The sequence below is a fragment of the Pseudopodoces humilis genome, chromosome 8 (genome assembly GCF_049639895.1).
Source record: "Pseudopodoces humilis isolate 2021_Gansu_Grassland_sample_001 chromosome 8, ASM4963989v1, whole genome shotgun sequence".
Classification (NCBI taxonomy): domain Eukaryota; kingdom Metazoa; phylum Chordata; class Aves; order Passeriformes; family Paridae; genus Pseudopodoces; species Pseudopodoces humilis.
In genome coordinates this window covers 25,844,773-25,869,279 of record NC_142207.1, presented here as the reverse complement: position 1 = coordinate 25,869,279, position 24,507 = coordinate 25,844,773, and the positions used below count along the sequence as shown (strand labels likewise).

The 24,507-nt window shown below is 45.5% G+C and overlaps 1 protein-coding gene across 4 annotated transcripts in view; it reads left to right on the top strand.

Annotated features, from left to right (window-relative positions):
• The first annotated feature begins 7,977 nt into the window (after window positions 1–7,977).
• KLF7 (KLF transcription factor 7) overlaps window positions 7,978–24,507 on the top strand; it is a 65,375-nt gene continuing 48,845 nt past the window's right edge. For 3 of the 4 annotated variants that reach the window (XR_015773124.1, XR_001331273.2, XM_014249608.2), the window contains exons 1-2: window positions 7,978–8,002; window positions 8,276–8,529. Coding sequence is in view for 2 of the 4 variants with exons in the window: in XM_014249608.2 (XP_014105083.1) it covers window positions 8,428–8,529 (102 nt within the window). In the remaining 2 variants the exon portion in view is untranslated. Of the gene's footprint in view, window positions 8,003–8,245; window positions 8,530–24,507 lie in introns of those variants that run through there. The other variant, XM_088059064.1, reaches the window with a different exon arrangement.

Here is a 24,507-nt window from a genome sequence, read left to right as displayed (position 1 = left end):
TCTGGCATGAAAGGCACCTGTCTTCTGCTTGGCAAAGCTCTGGCAGGAATGATGAGACTCAGCATCTCTATGCCTGGCCACCCACAAAACAGCTCTCAAGGCAGAGTTTTGCAGAACAAGACTCAGAGCTTCTTGGCTACCACTTAATCACCTGTATAACCTCTTGATTTCTTTCCTCAGAACAACTTCTCAGCTCAGCTTCTGCAGGCAACTTCCGCTTTATAAAATTATTTCCCCCACTCCTCATAAAATAATCTCATAACATTCCCTGTGGCTTTACCAATAATAACAGTTACGCACTGTCAGCAGGAATTACTATAGGTACAAAGGGCAGGGATGATAAACTGCTGGCCCCCCTGCTGAGCACTGTCCCAGAAGAAAGGACAGGTCAACAGAGCTTCCGCAACTACCAAATCAAGTTGGGCAGCCAGGAGTCTTCTCCAGCCAGAGAGAACTCAGAGGGAATCAGGTATTATGGTCACTGTGCATTAATCTGCAGTTTGAGAGGATATGGGTTTCTGTCTGGGTTCTGATGATTTGTCACTCATGCTTAACCCACAAACTCTTGTGTTCTGCAACCAACACCCCAGGAATAATGGAGTGCTCTTGGAGTTACTGCCTTTGTTCCAGCAGACAGGTATCTGTCTCACCCAGCAGTATTCCACAGGCTGAATGAGTATGAGATGATCTGCCAAGTGCTGTTCATGCTATAGACAGAGCCATGTAGACCCTCAAGGGAAATAAAAGCCAAGAAACAAAGACTGTAGTGGGAGAGAAGCCCAAAGACTGACTCTCCCTCTTGAACAATATCTACTTTCCTTTCAGCAGTTCACAGTTGCCCAGCAGACAAGGACTGAGACCCCAGGAGAGTTCATTTGTGAGGAATTTTTTTTAACAGGTTATGTGTTGCAAGGCCTTGTTCAGAGGTCCCTCTTCAAGCAGGATGGGAGTGCAGAGAGGGAGAATCCCTGAAGATGCAGCTGCTATTGGGATGGGAAGAGGATGCCCAAGGAAGAAGATGCTTTCATCTTTTTTCATAACAGGAGTCCCCAGTGAGATGCTCTTTAGAGGGGGAAATGCTGTGGTACCCAGGTGATGCTCCTGTGTCATGCCAGCAGAGCCAGCAAAGCCCAACTCATAAACCAGAGCAGAGTTTGACTGCAGTATTTTTGTATGAATCCTGGCCACTGCTCTGCCAAGCCAGGTACTTTACCCTCCATGCACCTCTGCTGGGGAACATGACAAACTGGCCAGCAGGCGAGCAGCACGGGCTTGCTTCCCTGCACGCCAGCATTTCCTTATTAATTCACACATCCGCACTTGACTGTGAGAGCCACATCTTCAGCAGCTTCTCGTAAGGAATAGGACTAAAGGGAAACCCCAAGAGGATGTGAAAACAGAACTGAGTCTTGCAGCTTCCAGCCAAAGACACGTTTTGCTCTTAATGCACTGCATCTCCTTCCTCTACAAAAAAGTCTATGGAGAAACCCTCAGTGATGCTGCTCTAAGCTCATTTCCAGAGAACCTTCTTCTTCCCACAGGCCCCATGTGCTGTGGGTGTTTTCTGCAGTGCCGCAGAAGAGCTGTGCACAGCAGGCCCCCTCTTGCTGTTTATGCTACCTCTGCTGTGATTTCAGCTCTTAACAGGGCTCTTTCTGGCTAAAGCCAAGTCAGACCAACATTTGTCCTGAGTAATGTGGGTAATAATACAAGCAGGTCCCCAGTTACCATATACTGAATCATGCCAATGTTCTCATGTGTTACTGTAAGACTTCCTATAAACAACCAAAGTGTGATGTGACCCATTCATTAAAAGGGCACCAACTCAGAGATGCAGCACACAAGTGTGTCTGCTGACAGCTGCACAGCATCTCCCAAGGCTGCTGCCAGCCCAGGCCACTCTCCAGCAGCACCACTGCACTGCAACAGCAGCCCAGAAGGTCTACAGAGTGGACATCTCACGTGGAAGCTGTAGGAGCCCAGCCTGAACTTGAGACTCAGAGGGCTTCCTTGCAGCTCATTATTATTTATTACAGAAGCACCTGAGAGCTTCTATGCTCTATATGATCAGAGACTCTTTATGTCAGATGCTGAACACCAACAGAATACAATGATAACTGCCTTGCCAAGTGGTTCAGAAACATACAGATCACTTTGGGCAGAAAAGAGGACTTGAAAGACAGCAGAGAGAGTTGTTAGATCCAGATGGGTTCTGAGTTCTTGGTGGGACCCAAAAGAAATCATATTTCCCACTAGTTTCACTGGGGTTGCATCTCTCTGCCTTTGGAAGCTTTGCCCCACCATCATACATGCACAACCACAGTGTTCTTCTTCAGTATGGTTTTATGTCCTGGCTTTGAAAACTGGGAAACAGAGATTGATCATAATGCAAACACCTACAGCCGTAAGGTAAAAATTATTACAAGAAATACAAAAACCCTAGAGCACCTGAACAAACCACAGCACATGAAGGTTCCTTCTCCACAGTGGAAACTCAATCCTGCTACATGCTGTGCATGCTCGCTGCCTTTTCAGGAGAGGGGGTCAAAAAAAAAAAAAAAAATCCATGACAGATCTGGATCAGATGCATTCAACTATGATTTCTAAATTTTCCTTGAAGAATCAGGTGAGGCTATTTTTTGTTGGTTTTTTGGGTCTTTTTTGGGTTTTTCCCCCACCTCTCCTCAGCCCAGAGAACTGGATGTTTCTGCTTCAGGATGGCATATCATATTTTCCCATCAAACATCTTCTGTGTCTGGCCAGTGATCAACTTGCAAAGTCCACTGAGACTTTTGAGTGCCCTAAGCTGTGATTTTGGGTTAGACCCATTCCATCTCCAACCCTGGAGAGTGTTCATTAGCTGCCCTGCAATTAAGCTCTTTACAATGTCCATGGGGTGCTGATTTGAAAGAGAAGGTACGTGTTTTTTGGAAGGAGGGGAGGTACAGGAACCTGCTGTGCCATATTCTTTTGTCTCCTTTTGTCGCTGAAGATCTGGGGAACAGCCTGTGACTCACTGGAGGCCAGGAGGCACCTCCATCCACTCACGCTTCAGTGAGTGTCCAGGCAGAGTCAAGTGCCACTAATAGCTGCAAGTTACAGCCATGCTGCTCCCCAGCATGGAGACCGGAAGAGAAACAACTTCTTCCCTGTGTCTTGGGCTGCATCTGCCAGAAGGAAGCATGAAATACTGAACAGTGCTCCATGTCACCGAAATGTTGCTGTGCAGGCATGGGGCCAACAGTATCGACCCTTCTCCAGGAACGCGAGGTCTGAAGGAGATGAGAGGTTGGGAAGGAATGAGGCATCCAGCTGAAGGAGGAATGGGGGATTTCTGAGGCCTACAGAGAAGTGCTTCACTGTAGGAAAGGAAGTTGTCTCCCTTTTTGTTGCTTCATGCTTGTTAGGACTTTGTTTCTCATTAGATGTGGACATGGATACAGATGCACAAGCACATCAGAGTATCAGGAAGCGGCAATGCTGAACAGCAGGATCACCTTTGATCTCTTCTGCTGTGCCTCTGACAGCTACCTGGCCATAAACCACCACCACAAACCCTCCACTTCCCCGGCAGCAGCTTATGGAGCATCCACTTCTGGAGAGGCTGAACTGAAAATCCAAGCATGCTCCAGTGCATTTATCAGTACTTTTCTCCCTCTTGGATCTTTGCAAGGCTTAAAACCAATGGCAACCTCAACCCTACCAAACTGCAGGCACAACCTTTCTCTCCAGGAAGGACACAGCCTGAAGAATCAACACCTCTGAATGACCTTGTCACAGGCTCTAAGCACAGCAAAGTTGTATTAGCTCAGTCTGAGATGGAGGAAAGGAAGAGATGCAGCTGGCAGCCTAAACTCAAAAGTGATGGTAGAAGAAACTGCTAGCCTGGACACCCAGACCAATCTGTCCTAGCAGGAAAAGTGTTTTAGCACTTCTGTTGACTATGCAGAAGGCCACAGGGTTTACAATTGCATCATGAGTTATATACAGGGTAGCTGTTGAAACATCATTGGTACCAAAGAAGGTGTATTCAATGAAATGTTTACAGCATGAATTGATATGATTGCTTTATGGCATCTTGTTTCTGCCTAAGCCAATGCCAAGAAACACAAAATCAACATCCAAAAATCCCCTGCAAATCAGCCTTCTCTAGTGAGTCCCCACTAAGCATCCCTTGCCATTGCTTCTGCAGGAGTGGGGACACAAATACCACAAGGGAAAGCAATCAGAGCAACCAAAATTGTGCTTCTGTGCACACCAGTACCTTGCAGGGACCCAGCAAAGTACTGGGAGTGACTCTGCACTCCTTGCTTTGAGAGGGTAGAAAAGGTTGTTGCCAGAGGACCTATGTCAGACTGTGATAAATTCAAGCTTCTCAGAGAAAATAGTGGAGACACCATTCCTCTTTCTCTTGAAGAGCAGAAGGAGCAGGGAAATTTTTTTTTTTCTTTTCACAAGGATTAACTGTTCTCATTGCCCCTTAATGTAAAAAATATAACCTCTTCCCCTTTCCAGGTGCCAAAGAGATGGAGCTATAGCACAACCAGCCATGCCACTTCCCTGCATTTTTCTGACACTTCAGCAAGTCACAGGAATGATGAAGCCTTCTCCTCGTGCAAGCTATTTTCTTCACCTGTTATGGGACAGATCTGTGCTCTGGCTGAAATGCCCATCCCTACTCCCTGCAGGTCCAGCTTGCTCCATTTGCCTGAATTTTTGTATAGTCCTCTATGTCCTTGAGCCCAGCTGTGTAGCAGTGGGGAGATATTGCTCCTCCTCCACATCTGATTGCGTTGCTCTCCGTGATGGGTGGCGTGGTTGGGCCAGAGTAGGGAAAGTGGCGATCTGCCAGGAGAAAGGTCAGTACAGCCTGGGAAATAAGAGCTTGGCAGAAATCGACCTCCGTTACCTCTGGGTTAGCACAGGTAGATGCCACCTCCGGTGCTGAAATAACAGTTTCATACTCAGCGTACCACCACATTCTTTTTTTGTCTAGGCTTTTCTACTTCTGCCAAGTGACAACCCCATTCTGCTTTCTCAACTGACCTCCAAAGCAGAGTATGTGAGACAATAAAAATGCAATGTCTGCCTGGAAACCACCCAGGCAAGCGGCCAGATCTGTAGCCCAGCTCTTCACCTCAAGGCTCACAGCCAAAATCCTGCCCTCAGACACAATTCCTCCTGAAGCCAGCCAGAGAAGCAGAGCAGCATCTGCTCATCAGATCTGTCCACCAGTTACAGTGCAGCCTGGGCACAGTCTGGGCTCTTTGCTGGTGTAGAGCAGCTGAGCTCCACAACCGAGAACAACCTCCTTCATGAGGGTGGAAAGCTGGCAGTTCCTACAGGACATGCTTTCAGCAGAAAGTTCAGGATAAAACAGACAACTAGAAAGATTTTAATTTATTCAAATGAGAGCTACTCAGTGGCAAACAGAGGTGACTATCAAGCAGAGGACTCCTGGGCTGCCTGTACATCAAGCTTTGCAGTAAATCAAAGCATAAGCAACCAACAGCTTGCACAGGTTAGAGGGGAGCTTGGACATCAAGCCACTAACATTTCTACATATTAAAATGGTAGCTGTGCTAAACAAGGTCAGAAATAAAGCACCAAAATGTTTTTCAGCTATGAGAATTACAATAATTCAAAGACCAAAAGCTTAAGACATTTAGATATTTAAGCAGCTGAGAGCATAAACCTTCACTGCTTGTGTCCTTTATTTCTCTGCCTAGGTCAGAAAAGCCTCTGCATATGCATTTGGCCTTGTTCTGACAAGCTGTTAAGGATAAATGCTTATAGACAGCTTTTTCTGAAGCAGGTATTTCTGTAACCCTCTCAGTACAGGAGTGCATTATGATACACAAGTGCTGCTTCTTTCCACAGCCGACCACCTTTGTCAAGTTCTCTCTTCTAGTCTTCAAAAGTTTTCCCTTCCCAAGGTGCCCAGGAAAGGTGTTGCTTTGCCAGATTGACGTGTGCTTGGAATGGGTAACGATGGTCTGCAAGACCTCTCCAGCAGTGCTTGCTGCGCTAACCTTCCCTCTCATCTTCCCACTAACATATACATTTACACATTTATGGGTATATTTATGAGAAAGAGTAGTTTATTATTCATGTCCAGCCTCGCACACAGCTTCTCCACTAAGCTAAAGATGCCAGGAATGGTCCTGTTTGAGACAACCTATGGCTCTCCAGGTGAAGGCTGGGGAAGGCATCGTTTTCACAGCAGCTCACAGGAGACATTCAACTTCAAGGGAGCTGCCCCTGGACCGTCCAGACCTGCAGCCTCAGGTCAGCACCTGAGCAACAGCTCCCGCAAGTCATCCTGCTGTTTCTTCAATGCAACCACAGAGTGTTTTTGTAGTGGTGAGACCATTTATTTGAGAAAATTGACTATGTCCAGCTCTGTCCTGATTACTGCAGTTCTTCACCAACAGCTTCATTTGCTCTTTTCCTTCTACATTTTGACCCAGCAGATGAGAGGGGCTGACTCTGCCTCATTCTTCTTCACAGCACCTACAAGAACTCAGGATTGGTGCAGCCATTATCTGGGCCTTCTGTAGAGGCTTATTCTGACAAGTCTTCTTCAAATACAGTTTTCAAAATTGTCAACACAGACCCAGTTTTGGAAAAGGCAATTTGTCTTCATTGCCAAGAAAGAAAGCATACCATGAACTAATCAGCACTGATGAATTCTATGGCCTCATAGTTTCACATCAGTCTGACTGGGACATCTGGGAAGAGATGCGTCTGTGCTATTGACATTGCAACAATTAATACATCAGCTGACACCAGGCCCTGGCACACTCATCCAGGTGCAAAAAGAAGAGAAAAGCAAGAAGAGACATCTTAGTCATGGCAAAGAAAGTGTGATGCAACTGCTCTACAGGGAGACAGTTTTGCAATCTGTGGCAGCATCTGCTTGCTCTGGTACCCAGTCCAACTTACAGTGCTGACAACCCACCATCAAAGGGCACCAGAGGGATGTTCATCCCACAGCCTGGTGGCCAGATACAACCTTGGCAATGCAACTGATGGGACCATAGGGCCCTCTGAATTTGAGAGCAACAAAGAGAATATATTTCTTCTATTACTGGAAGCCCCTCCCCACCCCCATCATCTTCAAATAAGCACACTCAGTTCTGCAATCTTTCCAAAAGCAGAAATGCAACTCTGCCCAGTGCCAGAGAGATTTTGGGGAAGCTCTGCACCACACTAACCATTTAAGGTCAAACAGCTCATTAGCCAACCCAAACTAGCACTCAGAGAGGCCTCAGCCCACATCACAGCCTGATTAAATGCCATGATAGATGCCTTAGTAAGCGCACGTGCATTTCTGGGGACGGCCTGGCTGGATTGGCACTCAGAAGCCGGGCTCCTGCGGTCTGCCCACACAGGCACCGTGCTCCTGATGCCGGCGGCTCCGGCTCGGGGTGTAGTCCCACTACTACTCCTTTCCAACACCCTCATAAGCCGCACATCTTTCCCCGTTCATCTGCGACGGGTCTGGCCACCCTCAACCCCGGGGACTCGAGCGCTAGAGGCTAGGGGGAAGGCAGAGGGGCTCACAGATTGCAGGAAGGGCGGGGAGGGGGGTCCGGCAGCCACCGCCTGCGGGGCAACCTCAGGCCGGGCCACGTCTCGCCCGGCGCCCGCAGCCCGAACGCACACACTCCGCACCGCCCCTCAGCGCACCCCGCTCTGCCACCGCCGCGCGCCTCACCGCCCTCTTATATAGCGCCCTAAAAATAGCTCGCCGCGCGCCGCCTCGCGAGCCTCGGGGAAGGGGCTGGAGGAGCGCTGCCGGCCAATCACCGCCGGCGCCGACTCTGAGGCCCCGCCCCCCGCGCATCGAGCGGCGCCGCCATTGGCCCGCAGCGTGTTCAGGCGCGCGGCGGGCCCGCCCCTCCCGCCCCGCCGTTTACCCTACATGGCCACGCGCTGCCTGAGTGGGGCCGCGCGGCTGCGCGCGCGGGGGGGGCTGGGCCGGGCTTGCTGAGGGAGGGTGAGAGGGAAGCGGGGAGGGAAGCGGCGTGAGGGGGGGCGGGATGTGGGATGTGGTGTCCCGAAAATAAAGAGGGGAGGGGGCGGCGGGGAGGGCCGTCGCGAGCGCGCATGGCCGCGGCGCGGGGCTGCGCGGAGCGCGGCGGGGACGTGCCCCGGTGCGGCGGCCGCGGGGTGCTCGGTGCGCGCCGGCGCCGCTCGTCCTCCTCGGCCCGGCCCCCGAACCTCGCTGTCCCTCCGCGCTGATCCTTTTTCTCTCTCTCTTTTTTTAAAGTGTGACTGAAACAAAACAAAGCCAAAGGGACGCTGGATCTATCATTGGTTGATTTTCCTCCTCCTTTTTTTTTTTATGACCAAAAACAACCCCCCACCCGAGCAAACAAACACACACAAAAGCAGAAAGAAAGGGTCTTGCTCAGCAGCAGCATGGATGTCTTGGCTAGTTATAGTATATTCCAGGAACTCCAGCTTGTCCACGACACCGGCTACTTCTCAGCTTTGCCATCCTTGGAGGAAAACTGGCAGCAGGTGAATCATTTAAATTACTCCTGTAAATCTCTTAAGGGCAGACAGTCGATGCATTGAGGCTGCATTTCTGACTTTATTTTATTTTTGTTCTTTAATTCAGGGTTGGGTGTTTTTGGTGGTTCTTTTTTTTTTTTTTCTTTTTTTTTTTTTTTTTTTCCGCGTGGGTAGACCTTTAAATCTCTGTATTTTTTACCGTGACAAACTGAGCAGTCCATTCAAATCTGTCTGCCTTCAGTCCTTTCGAGCACACCCGACAGTACCTGAGATCCGGTGGCATCTTTAGGGTTTCGTTTTTATGATGACTACTATTTCTTTTATTTTTGAGTTTAGATTTTTATTTTTGCTTTTGTTTTGTTCTTTTAAACAAGCCTGCTCACTTCTAGCCAGTGCTGACAACTGGCAGCTGGTGGAAATGGAATAGATCATTCTTATTTTCAGGTAATTAGTATATGTCAATAAAAATCGTAGCTTAAGTCGGACGTGGAGGGTGGGCAGGTATGTGGAAGCATTAGCAAAAGCTTTAAGGCTAAGTTCAGTAACTAGGAATGTGACTTATTTTTCTTTTTTTTTCCTTATTTTTTTCCCCCCTTTTTTTCTTGGAGGATGAGTAGAAACGCACACTTCTTGCTATCTTGAGACAATGACGCCTTAGGCTGGTTCCAGTAAACCAGTATGTTTTGAGGCACTGTAGGGCTAATATGCAGACAGAATAAGGATAAAGATGGAAATCAAGTATTATAAATGCATTAAAATGATGACTGGTAGCATGAATACAAGTAAGACCAAGGAGAAGAGTAGCTTACAGAGAAGAGCTATATAAAATACACAGTTGTGAACTATAAATAGTTATCAGCTGGGATATTGAGGGAAAAGGAAAGACTGCATTTTTTATGTGTGACCAAGCGTTGTGAGGTAGTCCTGTTTCTTGATGTGATTTTCTGGTGGAGGTGATACACCCCGTGAAATTCTGGAAACTGGTGTCTCTTTAAAAGAAAAAAAAACATCTGCTGGTGGGTAGAAATAGTGGAGTGTGGCTGGGATGACATGTGGTGCTATTGCAGCGCACGGACCCGTGGCACTATCAGTGTGAGAATAACGAGCCACTGGATTTCATCTTGCCAGCCTTTACCTGAGTCTTGGTTAGTGTAAGGGTAGCCCATGTTAGATCTCCAGTAAGTGACAGTTTTGGGATGTTCATTTCATTTTTCCTTAGAAGTGTGTAGGGGTAGGAATGTGGATGGCAGAGCTGGGGAGTATTCAGGCTGTAGCATTGTCAGCCAGCTGGACCGGGGCTGGATCTTCAAAGGTTTACCATAGTAAAATCATTTTGGCTTCAGCTTTGTATGTGTGTGCACACAAAGCAGAGGTTTATTGTCAGCTACAGGATGAACACATTCAGGGTTTATTTTGTAAAATGACCGAACCAACTTTGCTTTATCCTCCAAGGGGGAGGGGATGCTTTTTTGTTATTAATATTCAGTGCACACATGCATGATGGTCACATCTGCTTTCCTTTTATATTTTTAACATGCTAATTAAACTGAAGAGGTTAATATAATTTAATTTAAAAAAATATTTCATAGTATTGTTGTTGGATCGGTTGCATATTACTGCCAGTCCAAACAGTCCAAAGCGACATAGTGTGTTGACACAGCCAGCATGCTTCAGGCAGTGCTGCGAGTGATACTCTGTCTCCTTCTGCCTTCTTTTATGTGTGGAAGAGAAGCAGTTTGTTTTATACAGTAGCATGTACCTACCCAATCCCACTGTTACCATTGCAGAATTTAAAGTCATGCTCCTGGTTAAACCCCACTGATTCTCCACGTATGCTTGAAAAGAGAAGGTGTGAAAATAATTTGCTACGTTCTCCCTTATTTCCTCTCAAATCCTGCAACCAGTGCCCAATGTTTCATAATGTATCCTGTATTTACAGTTTGTTCCCCTGTTGCTGCCTGGACTCTCCTTGCAAACAACAGGCAGCAAAACTGATGTGTCAGTGGTGGGAGCAGCTGTGCAGAGACCATGCTGTTACACAAGCTTGGCAGACCCACTGACACAGAGACCCCATTTTGATTCTTCTAAATCACTTGCAATGTAATCAGGTCTTGGGGATTTACTTATTTTAGGCAAACTGTAGCAACTTTGAAGCAAAGAATGTGTGTGTTTCTAAAGTATCCTTTAAAACTAAAGGCTGTAGTTGAGACTCCAGGGAAGAGAGCTGGCAGGGTAGTGACTGATCCCTATGGGATGTGTCATGAGTGGGAAACAGCAGCTTTAATTTTGAGTAAAAACACTTGAACAAGTCTTGCCTCTGCTCCAAAGATGTTACAGAGGCTCCAGGGCAGTGCTTATCCCAGCAGCAAAGCAGTGCCCCAGGAGATTACTTCAGTCTCTTAAAAAGGCAGGGGTTGATGGGGAAAATAGATGTGTGGGTTAAGAACAAGCTTCTTTATCGTGTTGTGAGCTCCAGTTTTGTGATCAGCAGCTACTAGTGCGTGATGTGCAGAGGCTAGTCAGTGCCAGGTCCTGCTCTGAGAAACAATGCTTACTGTGATACCGTGGAAGATGCACCTGCCCCACTGAAAATCAGAACATGCCTTGGTGTGAAAGCATTGACACAGTTCTGTCTTCATTTTCTCTTGAGCCTGGAAAACAGTCTGGTAGCTGCTGGCTGAGGAATATACAGCTGGGCCAGTTGCTCGTATTTCAGATTGTGAAACACCCATTACTCACAGAGGGCACTGACAGCACAGGCAGGTTGCTAAATGCTTGCACACAGTCAGCTGATCTCTCATTTTTCCTTCCCACAGCAAGAGGAACGTGAGCAAGTTTGGTATCTGTGCTTTTGACAATTAGTGTTGGAGCTGAATAAGTGCAACCCAGCAATATGTACAAAACAAACAGATTTTGTGTAGGAACAAATTGTCTCCTTTTGTGTAGATTTCTGTTTTAAAAGGCAAAAATACAAAGAAACCCTTATTCCACCCTGGACATAGTTTGCATTGTGGAAGTGGAAATATCTGAAGTGGAAGCTGGAAATGAACCTGTGATGTGTTTGACGTTTTTTTTAAAACACATGTTGGGAAGGGAGAGCTTGATTTTTAGGCAACAAAAGCTGAGCTCCTCTCTGAGCTTTGGGTGTACTCCTTCAGGCAAAACACTTTTGAGGTCAGGAGGATTTTTCTTGGAGTGGGGACATCAGAATCTAATGAATAGGACAATTTCATCAGGAGAGAGAACTTTGTTTAGCTTTGCCAGCAGTGTTGAGCCTCCGTGGCACTGAGGAGAGATTAAAGGAAGAGGTGGGCTGTGTGCATCGGGAAATGAGTCGTTTGCTCTAAGTCAGCTGGCTGGTACCTCGTGTTTCTGCCTGGTGCTTCATCCTGACTCTGATTGAACCGTCCTAGTTCTCTCTGTCCCTGCGAGCTGACTCTGCAGTTCAGGACCAGGGCGGGGGGAGATTTCAGCACCTGCGTGGCTGCTGTGCTGCTGCAGGAGGACCTCTGGCCACATATGCCACTGCTTTGGGGTGGCTGTCTCATGTGGCATCCCTGAGATTGGAACCAGACTGCTGGGAGAGGCAGCATGAGGCTGAAGAGTGCCTCATTACTCTGCAGAGGAAGGAAGTGGGTAGGAGGCTGTTTTTGAGGGAGATAACTGAGGAGCATAGCCTGTGTAGCTGCACGTGGTTCCACTTTGTGTGCCAGGCTGCAGAGATGGGGAGAGCAGGGCTGAGAATTTTGAAGGGGTGAACATGGGACTTTACTCTGTTCTTCCTGCTGGGCCTTCACAATGTCATTTAGGGGGTCATTGAAAAATCGGGGTGGAGAAGACATATTTTTTAATCAGAGAAGCCTTTTCCTAGGGGTGACATTTTCAACATCGCTATTGTCCTCCATAGGCCCCTTGGTGGACGCAGAACTCACTGTCTTATTGTGAAGTAGGGGTCTGATCAGGAGATGTTTTGGGGCTGTTTTCGTATTTATGGAGAGCATAGGGCAGTCTCTAGCATGGTAGTTCCCATAATGTCAGAATATGGGAGCACAAAGAGCAGGTGGATGCACAGAGTGATCATGTGTAGTTGTTGCAGCTGTATAAAACTAGCAGGGTTTAGGTGCCAAACCCTCATTTATTCTGGAGGAGATAGCCTTTCCCACATCTGTCAGCAGGCAGCAGAGGTCTAATTGGCTGGCAGAAGTGGAAATGGCATTATATTGTTTGCTGATAACCATTGGCTGATAACATTTCCTTTTGCCTTGACTGGCCCAGCTGCTCTCAGCTGCAGCAAACAATGATCCTTTCAAGAAAGATGCACATTTCCTGTAAAGCATAGGATGGAGGAAGCCTTTGTATTTCTGTTGATCCTTTCATACAGCCTTCTTTGCCTGTTTTTAATCAATTCTTCAGGCCTCAGTTTCCCTCTTTCTGAAGTGACTGACAACAGCAATGTTAAGGCCTAATGGTTTTTGTGGAGCTCTGAAGGCTGAGTATTGACTCATTCTGGAAGGGGGCTTTGAGATCCCTGTGCTGTGTGAGAGCAGAGTATCCCAAGGTGACTAATCTAGCAGAATTTTTATATCTTAATGCTGACTTTTACTTGGCAGATGGGGTCATTTTCAGGCCTATAGGAAAAATTTCACTCCTACTGGAAAGGAATAAATCACACAGAAGAACATTCCTGCCTCCCCATCGTCTCCATTGTTCTAGTTTAATGGCATAGTTGGCCACTACATAAACTAAACCATCTCTTTTAATATTGCTATTTCATCCTGGTTCCAGTCACAGTGTAACACATTTCTTAAGTGCTTATAGTACATCATGCCTCTTGAGAATAACTTTCAGAAATGGTTGACTTCCAAGAACAGCCACATGTGTAATGCAGTGTATTTCAGACTCTGAACACCACTCCATTTATACCTGCAGTCCCTCTGCTTGCTCTGTGTGCTGAAAGCATGCTCCTGTCACCTTACAGAAAAAAATGGACAAAGAGAGGAAAGATAAACTTGAAACTGCTGTCTCTATTGTTACATGATTTCTTAATTATAGAATCGATTGTTAAAAGTGATTATTTCTTGGCATTCTGAAAGCATAGAGTCTCACAATCCATGTTATAGATCTTAAAATAGCAGATTATGTGAATGACTTGTATCAAGTGATTTTGAAGTGGGGTAAATACCTTTAAGCAATGCACAATCATAATGTGGGTACTCAGCTGGAAAATATTTTCTCTTACTTGCTTGGGATGCTTAAATCTACCCTCCCCCAAGCCGGTACATTCCTGTATGTCCTACTGAATAGGCAGTGCATAAATTAGAGTAGGCTACATGAAAATCATGATACATAGCCAGTCTGCAGTGTGATAATTCCATGTCGAAATGGCAGGTTTTCAGTTCCAGATAGTAATTTCATACTTAAGCTCTCCAGGGTTGAGGCAAATGGTATCTTCTGGATATTGTTGGGGTATTTTTTGAGGCTTTGTTAAATGATTCTTCACTGAGAAACATCCAGTGTGTTGTTTCTCCATTCTGAGTTAGGAAACATTATAGGGAAGCAAGAAGGAAGCTGGCTGCTTCTCTTTGATTGTAGCTGCATGCGAACGACCTTGATTGCAGCTGTCCTAATAAAGCAAAGGGATTTTGCTCATTGACTGAGCAATACTGCTGTTTAGTGCATTAAGCAATGGGTTAATAGTGGGTTGATCTCCTATCAAGTTTGTCACATTCTGCAAAGGGGAAGAAAAATTGTAGACTTCTGATCATCATGCTCAAAACCTCAGTAAAAGTTAAGCCCAGGCATTGCAATTGATGGTGGTTTTCTTTTTTGATGCTAAACCTGAATTTTTTGAGAATTAATAAAGGTGTTTTCAAGAGTAGTGCTGAGTTCCTGTTTCTGCTTCCCTGGACTCTCAAGTGCCTCCTGTCCATTTCCTACATCTACAATGGCCCCACCACTTCCAAACTCCTGGCAGCTCCAGGAGCTGGGAGTGCCATTTTTGTGATGTCTTTTAGACTGACGTTGCAGGAATCACTCACCTGAATTACTGAATTTCTTCTCCTCACATGTCCTTTTTGTACTATGGGTGCTTCTGCATCGGTCAAAATTAGCGTGGATTCATTTGAACTACAGAGTTCAGCGGATTCTGTAACAAGCAAACAAAACAAACCTGCCAGGAAGAGAGCCTCTTCCAAACATTGCCATTGTGAGTTAAAAAATCATGCCTGGTTCCCTGAGATTGTTTTTAAAGTCACAGACCTTTTATTTTTAATTTGATATTCTTTTATACTTTCTTTGCATTTGAGCCACTGAAGATTTGTTTTGTTGTCTTTTATTATCAAAAGAACCCCAAACAATCTCAGATTTCTAATTCTTACTAGATTCCAGCAGCATTAAGAAAATGGAAGTACTGTGGCATTTATAGGTGTGTACATCAGAAGAAGCTCATGTATTGCTTTGGTCATCAGACTGTGTTTACCATTCCTGTTCTGGCAGCAGCTGGTGAGGAAGACTGCTTCGCTGTGCAGGTTGTTAGGCTGCCTGTGAGAGTAAGCTGCCTGTGAGTTCATGTTTCAGCCTTTATGCTCAAATATAGTTAGACATCTTGGATTTAATCAGGACAAACCTCTGCTTTTCAGTTCTTCAGTTACAAGATGCGTTGGCAGCTCTTGTGTTCTGATATGCTACTGTGGGGATTCCTGTTCTGGGTTTGTGGTGCTTGGGCACGGTGGCTGGGGCAGGGGAGGGTTGTGTGAGGCTGTGGGGATGTGGGCAGCCAGCCCCTCTGCAGCTGTGGGCCCAGATCCTGCCACACCAGCCACCAGAGAAGTCCTTGGCGGGGTGTGGTGTTGCCTCTATGAAAAAAATCCAAAGAAGATTCTGAAAGGTAAGCTTAAATACCCCTTCCCAGAGGTCTGGGTTGTCTCTGTGATAACCTGTGCGGGGCACTGATTTGACCCTTCTGAAGTTTCTAAAAGGGGTTGAAGGAGGAGTTGAGTGTAGGAAGGTTGGGCAGAAGGCATTTAATTTTTTTTTTTCTTTTAAAGGTTTAATATATCAACTCTGATTTATTAAGCTGCTCTGATGCTATTAATCCTTTTGAAGCAGGTACCCATCCACTCCCTGTTCTTGCATGATCCTTTCCAATCCAAAGCATTTCCACTCAGTGCAACTGTATTCATTACATGTATTACTTTCTGGAGAACTGTTAGGAGTTGTGTAGTACATACAACACACAGCAAAGAGTCCGAGTCATTTACATAGAGACATGTCATTTATGCTTGCTGAAGGCCCACCAACCATACTTATTTGTTAGAGTAGTTTTGAACATGATGTTTACAGGCAATGTGTCACATCTCCTAATCCTCTTGTTATTTCCCAGTATTGTGGACCTGAGTGCAAAGCTGGAGTTTAAATCATACATGGGGTCAATAGCTCCTACTCTGCAAGGGATAGAGAAGTAGACAGTGACACAGGCAAGCTTGGGAGACAGCGTGATTTATGGGAAAGGATGCGAAGGAGAAGGACACTGGCTTGTGAGAGGCTCTTCTGAGACATTCCAATTAGAATCTTGATTTATAAATCCTGCCCTTTAAACCTGTAGCCTCAGAAGATCAGTTTTAAAGGGATGCTGACATAGGGTTGATGTTTGACCATAAATGACCTTTGTAAGGTAGCATATTCTGAAAGAAACTGCAATCAATGGAAGTATCTCCACCTAGATAATCCAAAAAGCCTTGGAAACAGGGTTTGTGGTTTTTGGACAGGATCATCTGGCCCACCTTCTGCCTTTGCAGCTCTGTCACTGCAGCATTCTTCTGGTATAACTGAAGTGACTGGGAATCACAGTGAAAATAAGTGTTTATTTAGATTGTGCAGTGAGGAAAAAGGCATGTGTCAGGACAAGTAAATTAGATTTAAAAAAATGCTTTCACTACTACTAGGTGTTAGGCATTTGGTTTTAATCCTGCCTCTCGAGTGGGCAAAGTCCACTTCGATGCATAAGGAAAGTTCTTGGGTTTTGAACATTTGCAATTTCTGCTGACTTGCCTTCAGCCCAGGAGGGAAATCAGCATTGTGCTGAATTGCTTTGTGCTAGTGGGGGTGAAGTACGGGACTGCCTTTAATCGCCTGCCTTTGTTTTCCACCAGGGCTGGAAGGAAAACAAAGGTTCTAGTGATCAAAGGCCACGGTGAAAATTGTGCACTGGGTGGCAGAGTAGAAGGGACATGAGAGGTACTCCTGTCTGCTTGCTTTTTACACCCAAAATGCACATCACAGCACTTAGGTGTGAGTCCCAGAATTTAGTCACTCCATTGCTTGATTCAAGCCCTTACACATTACATCTTGGATGTGTGACATTTCAGTGGATAACATGTTGACTCAGAAATTAATATATATTCCAATAAAAGACTGGGCAAGAGTGTATTTCTTTCCTGAGAATGTTTGGTAGAAATCCTTCAGTGAGTTGTACTTCCTAGAATTTCCTGAGGGCCTGGCACTTTTCAGTGTGAGAGATTTAGTTTGGCTGACATCTTCCACTTTGTTGTCAATTTTAGCTTTTCATTTCAGGTCTTGCGCCCCTAAAAGTTGATTAATTTTTCCCAGCTATTAGCAATTTGGCTAGTCAAAGGTATCCAGACTTCATCCTGTGACTGTTGCACCTTTGGAGAACGGCATCCACAACACCGTGTGATGCCGTGAGCAGTTTCTGGATACTTCTGGACTCTTACCTAGATGCCTGCTCTCCCTTCCTCAGAGAAGGGCCTGGCAAGGCCTGTTGATACACAAGGTGAACAAAAGCAGTGCAGTCCCATGTGTTCCTTGTCTCCTTGCAGCTGTTGGTCTCTCCTCCTTTGCTCAGCTGCTGCTGGTGAGATGCTCTGCTGGTTTGGAGTCGGTGCACTTGCCCTGCCTTGGCACCTCTGGCTTAGTGCTGGATTCTGGATCTGAGGTGCCCCACATCCCTGGGTGCAGGGTGGGCTGGGTAAGTCAGGGGCTTTGTTCTTTTCCTGGGGCTGTGCAGTGGTTTGAAGTGTGCCAGCCCTGCAGAGCTTGCTACCTGCTTCAAGCTGGTGAAAAGTACTAAATAATTTTTGTTGGGTTTTTTTTTTCCTTTCTTTTTGCCTTCCCTGTCAGCCTGGAAAATTTGTGCTGGTCTGAAGAAAGCAGTCTGCTCATCTGCAACCTACTACAGCTGCTGTGTGAGTAATTAAGTATGGAAAGGAGGAAGGCAGAGGGAAGAAGAAAGATGGGATCTAGTGTTTCATATGGAAAGCATCAGGCCAGAAGTGGCTTTGTTTCTGACACGTGGATGGTGGAGAGGCTGTATTTGCTGCACAATGGAAAATCGGTGCCAGTGGAAAAAGCCTCCCTCATTAGTGTCTAGATCAGATGGGGATGGACTTCAGAGTCTCTTGTTTATATTTTTAAATTTGTCTGCATTTTAAGGTAATAAGGGAGAAGCAAAGAGCACTGGACTGATATGAGAATCCAGCCACTTTGGGTGAAATAGCTCTTTTCTGGCTCCTCCTGATGTTGCTGTCCCAGATAATTCTGGTGGTATCACAGTCCTCCCCCAGTTGTTCATAAGCTATGCCAGCACCTCAGAGTGGTTGTGATCATCTGAAGGTTGCTGTACCTCAGATTCTTACCAAGGTACGAATTTCTTCTATTTGTTTTTGGGTTTTGATCTCTCAGGATAGTGTTGAATTATGTTAGGTTTTCCTGCACAATTGAGGAAACTTAGAGCTTGGCTTTGGTGCTGAGAAAGGTGGTTCTGATGTAAGCAGAAGTCTCTGAGAGTTGGGGTTCTAAGAAACCTGTGAAAGAGTGGCGGGGGGGGGGGGTGGGGTGGTTTAAGTCAAATAGGGAGAGTAAGGCATGTTTCTGTCTGGTCAGACCAGAGGAAGAAAGCACTTAGAGTTCTGGAGGTCTCCAGTATCTTGGAGGGCAAGGCAGACTGCTTTAAGTGATGCAACTCAGTGAAAGAGCTTGTAAGGTGCATTTCTTTCAGGGTTGAGAATTTCAGGATGTCACCTGGACTAGTTTCCTACTTTCTACTGCAGGGAAACACTGTAGACTTCTCTTCCTGGTTCTTCTCTTACCTCTCCTGTGTTTTGAAAGTGCAAAGAAAGATTCTTGTAGGCAATCTTTGAAAACAGAAGAACTTGGTTGCACATGAGGAGCTTTTTTAGAAGGAATGAGTCAGTTAAGGCCAGGGGGAGCTTTGGTGCTTGTTATGTTGATTACAGGTTGAAACCTTCCAGACACAGGCTAAAGCACCTGTCTCCAGTGCCTTCTGGATGAAGCTGTGTGCTTGAATAAAGTCCCCTCAGAATCTGGGGTGATTTGGGGGTTTAAAAGGTGATACGAGGACCTTGGTACCACACTGTACTTCTGAGTTGGCTGCAAAGCTCATGCTTTCTTTTCAGGCAGCCTTGATTTTCTGTTCACTCAAGACAGCTTTCTGTTTTCTGGGAGTGATTCCTTTATTAGTCTTTCTTGGACACTGGCAAATAAGTTTCAGAGTGCCCAGTTTAAACACTTTTTACTGAGTATGCCTAACTTGTCTTGGGCTGAATTCTTGGAGTTTGTTTAAAACATGAATAAACGCCAGTAGTGTGATTCCAGTGCGGAGTTACTTTCTGGTGTGAGAGACTTGTAGACAGGTGACTGTCTGGTTGACTTCCTAGCATTGTTTCTGAGTGCTGAGAAGAATGCCAGTAGGTGCACAGAGCTCTACAAAGGCTGCACTGAGATTTCTTTTTCTCACGTGAGAAGTGCATTCCTTATAAGAATACATTTGAGGGAGAGCAAGGGAAGCAAGGCGTGGGTGGTTTCTTACTCCCAAATACCTCTGGTGTATGTGATTCCAAGTCCTGAGTGCCCTAGCTGCACGCTGAGTGGATGCTCTAGGTTGAAGGCTTCTCCTCACTGGGACTGTCTCATGAGAATTATGAGAGCTATGCCATATACCATTCAGTCAGTTTTGTTTGAGCAAGATGTATCTCTGGTCAGGTGATGTTCCAATATGGTGTAAGGTGGGAATTTCTGTCTCATTTCCATTTCTTTAAGTAGAAAAGGTCAAGGAGACTTTTGGCATTCAGTTCTGAATGGTTTTTCTCTTTGTAAATGGAAAGAATAGTATCCACATCACATTGGGGATTTCAGATCAGTCAGCGAGTGCAGATCTGCCGAAGTTACAGTGAATTTATGCTGGCCCAGTGTCCACAAAGTCACTCAACACCTTTCAGGAGAATAGTCTATACAAATCCCAGATCTTGTCAGGATGTGGACTAAATATCAGGATGTGGGCAGAAAACAGCACACCCATGTTAATGATTCGATTAAAACAATCTTGTTGCTCTATAGCTCTCATAAATATATTTTCACTGGTGTTGGGGAGGAGATATTCTCAAGTGCTGTAAAGCGAGAGTACATTTTTAAAAATGTTGCACAACAGGCCACTGAGTTGTGCTGTAGCTATATTGACTTACTCTGTTTTATAGTGAGCATGGCCTTAGGCATCCTATAAATACCATTTCTCCCTCGACCTTCAGCTAATAAATAATGGAAACTGTACAGAAAGAAATTTTCTTTCCGTGAAGGAATGAGAGGTCCTGAGCTGCCCTCTATAAAACTGAGGGTGAAGCATGATTTGTTTTCACTGGTTTTATAAATGAAGAAAATGTGGGTGTGGGAAGGAACTAGAAGATGTTTCTAAGAGCTAAATGTGGCCTCCCCATCAGTGCAAGGTAGGATAATGTCTGGTGTAGGCACAGTTTCCCCCCGGACAGTCATACCCATCTGTGAAATGATGACAGGTGAGAGAGGTCTCTTGAAAGTCTCAATGCATGGATAGAAGCGAGGTTCCCATTCTGATTTACCCTCAGACTTTCATACCTAACAGCGGAAACCAACCTGAAAGCGGTTATAAATGGGTGTTCAAGGGAGCTTTTTGTGCACTTCAGTGAACCATGTCATCCAGAGGTGAGACTAAATTATCAGAGTGGCTTTTTTTGACATTAAAATCCACTTCTGTACACAAGTCCTCTTTAGGCCTTTTTGCTCTGTTTTACTGGTGTTGAAATGCTGTAGTATAAACACGAGTCATGAAGGGTCCCTCTTTGTGCACATATGGATGGCCACACAGATTTCATTTTGAGAATCTGTCACGTGTATATTGTGTGTCAGGTTGGAAATGCATCTCAGAGGAGAGACCAGGTTCATGGAAGTGGGGTCTTCCTCCTCCTCTGGCTGGAATGCAATGTGAGTCTGTGTTGTGTTATGTCATGTTATGTCATGGGGGAAAAGGACACATTTGCACTGCAGCTTGGTCTCTAAGGTTAGGGAAGGGTCAGAGAAGACCTTGTGTTCAGCAAGTGGGTTTTAATAGCTAACGTTGAAGGCAAATGAGGTTCAAGAGCAGGGTGCACATGACGAAAAACATTTTTGGTCTCTGTTTTCATCCAGCAGCAATAAACTGCATATAAGCAGATTTGGCCCAGAAACAAACAAACAAATTCTGGAAATTGGCACTGTTAGATAATGAAATTCTGCCCAGGTGCCATTTCTTAATGTGTGCCTCAGTGGTGCTTTCCAGTGTCCTTTGAAATCCACCTGGTGTGAAGCCTTGTATTCCTCAGAAGCCTGTGCTAAAACCTAATTTAGGGGAGGAATATTTAACAGACTTGTCTTTTGCTGCCCAAGTCTTCTCCCTCCCATATTCTCTCTATTCTCCATGAGCAAATCTGTTGCTCTGTTTGGATTCACTGTGTTCGTAGTTGCACAAAGCTGTGGTGTTTTACCCCACCTTCATCTATATTACCTATTTCATGGATTTTTTAATCTAAATGTGAAATGAGACCCCTGCTCATTGACTGGAGATTACAACTCTGACTGCAGAACAGATGCGATAAATAGTAATAAAGGTGTATGTCCCTTTGAGTTTTGTTATACTTTCCATATCTCTGTTCCCTCCAGTTTTCCTGTGTATCAGATGCTTAGAATGTGTCCTTGAAGCTATATTGGCCTTCTCTGTGTCTTATCTGTTCTAGAACTCTTGTCAGCCTTACTGGATCTCTGCTTTGTGTTAGGTGTGCATGTTGTGTTGTTGTTTCTTCCATAAATGCATTAATTTGTGTTTTTCCAAATTCAGTCTCAAGGATTTATTTCCTGCCACTATGTGGTTTTCTTTATAAACTGCCTCTTTCTGCTGGCATCACACAAAAATGTAGTATTTCCTCCTTAAGCTCTTTTCCCTGCTTTTCTTCACAATCAGAGCTTTTTATGAGTTTCCTTAGTTTTCCAATTTGTTTTTATTAAGCATGTTTTTATAACAAGGGCTGTGATCAATCCGAGTAAAGGGAAACAAAAAAAAAATTATGCCAAATTTGTGTTTGTTTGTTTAATGAAACAGACATTAAATAGGATGAAGTCAAATTGGTGTTGATGACTTGATGGTAGCTGGTTCTAAGTGCTGGCTTTTTACAGTGAGTCATGAAAGATCTCAGCATTTCAAAGAGTCTAAAAGCACAAATATAGCTGTGGGGTGGTATTAGTATTGGGAGAAGTTGTCAGGGCTGCTGTGCATTGTTGACCTTGTTTTGGGAAAAAGTATCTGTATGCTGGTTAGTTAGCTAAACACCACTGGCTTTGTGGTTGATGGATGTGAAACAGTATTTAACCTGGACCACAGTTAAAGAGTAAAGCCCCCTTGAATTTGGGTGCCCACCCAGTACACCTCTACCCTTCTCTTCACAGAATCACAGACTGGGTAAGATTGGAAGAGCCCACACAGTCTGTCATCTGGTTTAATCCAGGGTCATTCTGGATCACATAGCACAGGATTATGTCCGGGTGGTACTCGAATATCTCCAGTGAGGGAGACTCCACAACCTTGAGCTCCCTCAGCCTTTCCTGATAATAGAGATGCTCCAGTTCCTTAATGATCTTTGTTGTCATCCTCTGGACTCACTCCAGGAGCTCCACGTCTCTCCTGAGCTGAGGAGCCCAGACCTGGACACAGCACTCCAGATGTGCCTCACCAGGGCTGAGCAGAGGAGCAGGATCACCTCCCTTGACCTGCTGGGAATGCTCTTCCTAACGCACCCCAGGATCCCATCGGCCTTCTTGGCCACAGGGGCTCACTGATGGCTCAGGAACAGCTTAATGTCCACCAGGATCCCCAGGTCCTTTTCCACAGAGCTGCTCCAGCAGGCAATCCCCAGCCTGTGCTGGTGCATGGGGCTGTTTCTCCCCAGGTGAAGTTCTTCTCAAGTTCAGGACCCTGCATTTGCCTTTGTTGAGCTTCTGATTGTTCTTTGATGCCCACCTCTCCAGCCTGTGAGGTCCTTTCAAGGGCTGCACAGCTCTTCAGAAAGGGAGTTGCTCCAATATGGACAGGAAGCAGCCTGCCTGAAATGCTGTGTGGTCAGTAATGGGGTCCCTCTGTTGTCCCTCTGGAGGCTCCTCCCACTCTGCCACTATCCGCTGTAGTGGCCTTGAGCAGTGTGGCTCCATGCACTGTAAAAGAGGATTTGCCAAAGCCCCTCACGTAAGGCAGAGGAGCCTGTCTGAGCCAGGGGAGGGATAGAAGGGGGACACAAACCTCAGCTGCACTAGGCTGTGAGATGCTCTCCATTTGCAGGCTGGGACACCCTGGACTCTGGGCCTTCCTGCTGTGTTTGTCCATGAACTGTGCTGCGTAACCATCTCTGCTCCTTTGAGTCCGCCTGAGCTGCTTGCATGACAAAGAAATATTTTCCTGGCATTTCAGAAGATGGGTGATTCCCTTTCCTTCCTGTGCGGAGGGAAGCTGCTGGCTCCATGCAGGGTCTGCTGGGGTTATAACAAAACAGTGGGGCCTCATCAAATAGCAGTGTGGCACACAGCTGGCTGCAGGCAGTGGGTCTCTCTGGGTTCTTGCTTCATTCTGCTGTGCAAACTTCTCTCAGAAACTGTATTCTACCTTCCTCCTATTCAAAAAACTCTTAAACTGTGGATATCTGTGAAAGATTTTTGTGTGGAACATGAGGACTGTAAAAAAACAGGTCCTAAACCAAGAGCCAACCATTGCTAATGATTCTGCAGACCAGCATGTAAAAAGCCAAATTTTTTTAACAGAAATTGAGGAGTGAAAACAAAGGACCTGCTACAATGAGACATCACATGGTATCATCCTTATGACTTGATCATGTGATTGCACTGTCTACATCCTGGGTGTATTTTTTCATCTAATGACTTCCCTGAAAGAGTTGAATATGCAGAAAATTCACTGTTCTCCTTGATGCTAATCAGAACAAAAGTTAAAGTTCAGAAATAAAATGTGAATGACAAAATTGTGGGAAAGCAGTTCTCTCTGCCTAACTCTTACTTCAGTACCAGAACTGTGCTGGCAAGTTTGAGCAGTCTGTAGCAGCAAAAATCCTTAGCAGTACCCCAATAAGACGGAGAACCTGACATGTAGTCTTGGAAGCAAAACTTGCAAGTTGCCTTTTTGAAGATCAAATTTTCCAAGATCAACGACAGAGCTGTTTCAGCAGAGAAAAATACATGCCCTTTCATCCAAGATACAGAGGTTTAGAGCATTCAGATATCTGTTTGATTTGATGGTTGGGCTTTGAACAGATAGGATGCTTCACAGCCATTGTCCTCAGAAAGCAGAGAATCTGTAGCATGCCGATTTTATAGGCTGGGAAACTGGGACACCCAAGCTCTCAGTTGCTGGAGAGAGGAAGTCAAGAGCAGAGCTTGAAAATGATACCAGCTCCCTGATCTCCATTTTAATTAAATTATTTCTGTAATTGTCTTCCCTGGCAGTTTGACTGGTGGAATGTGGTCTAGCAGAGGAATTTTTGTCTGCAAAGTTTACAGGAGTATTTTTCTGGGCCAGATCCTTGCTCAGTGTAAATTAAGATGACTCCACTAGCTACGATTATGGCCCCAGCTATTTACTCCTCCCTCTGAGAATCTGGTTGTGCT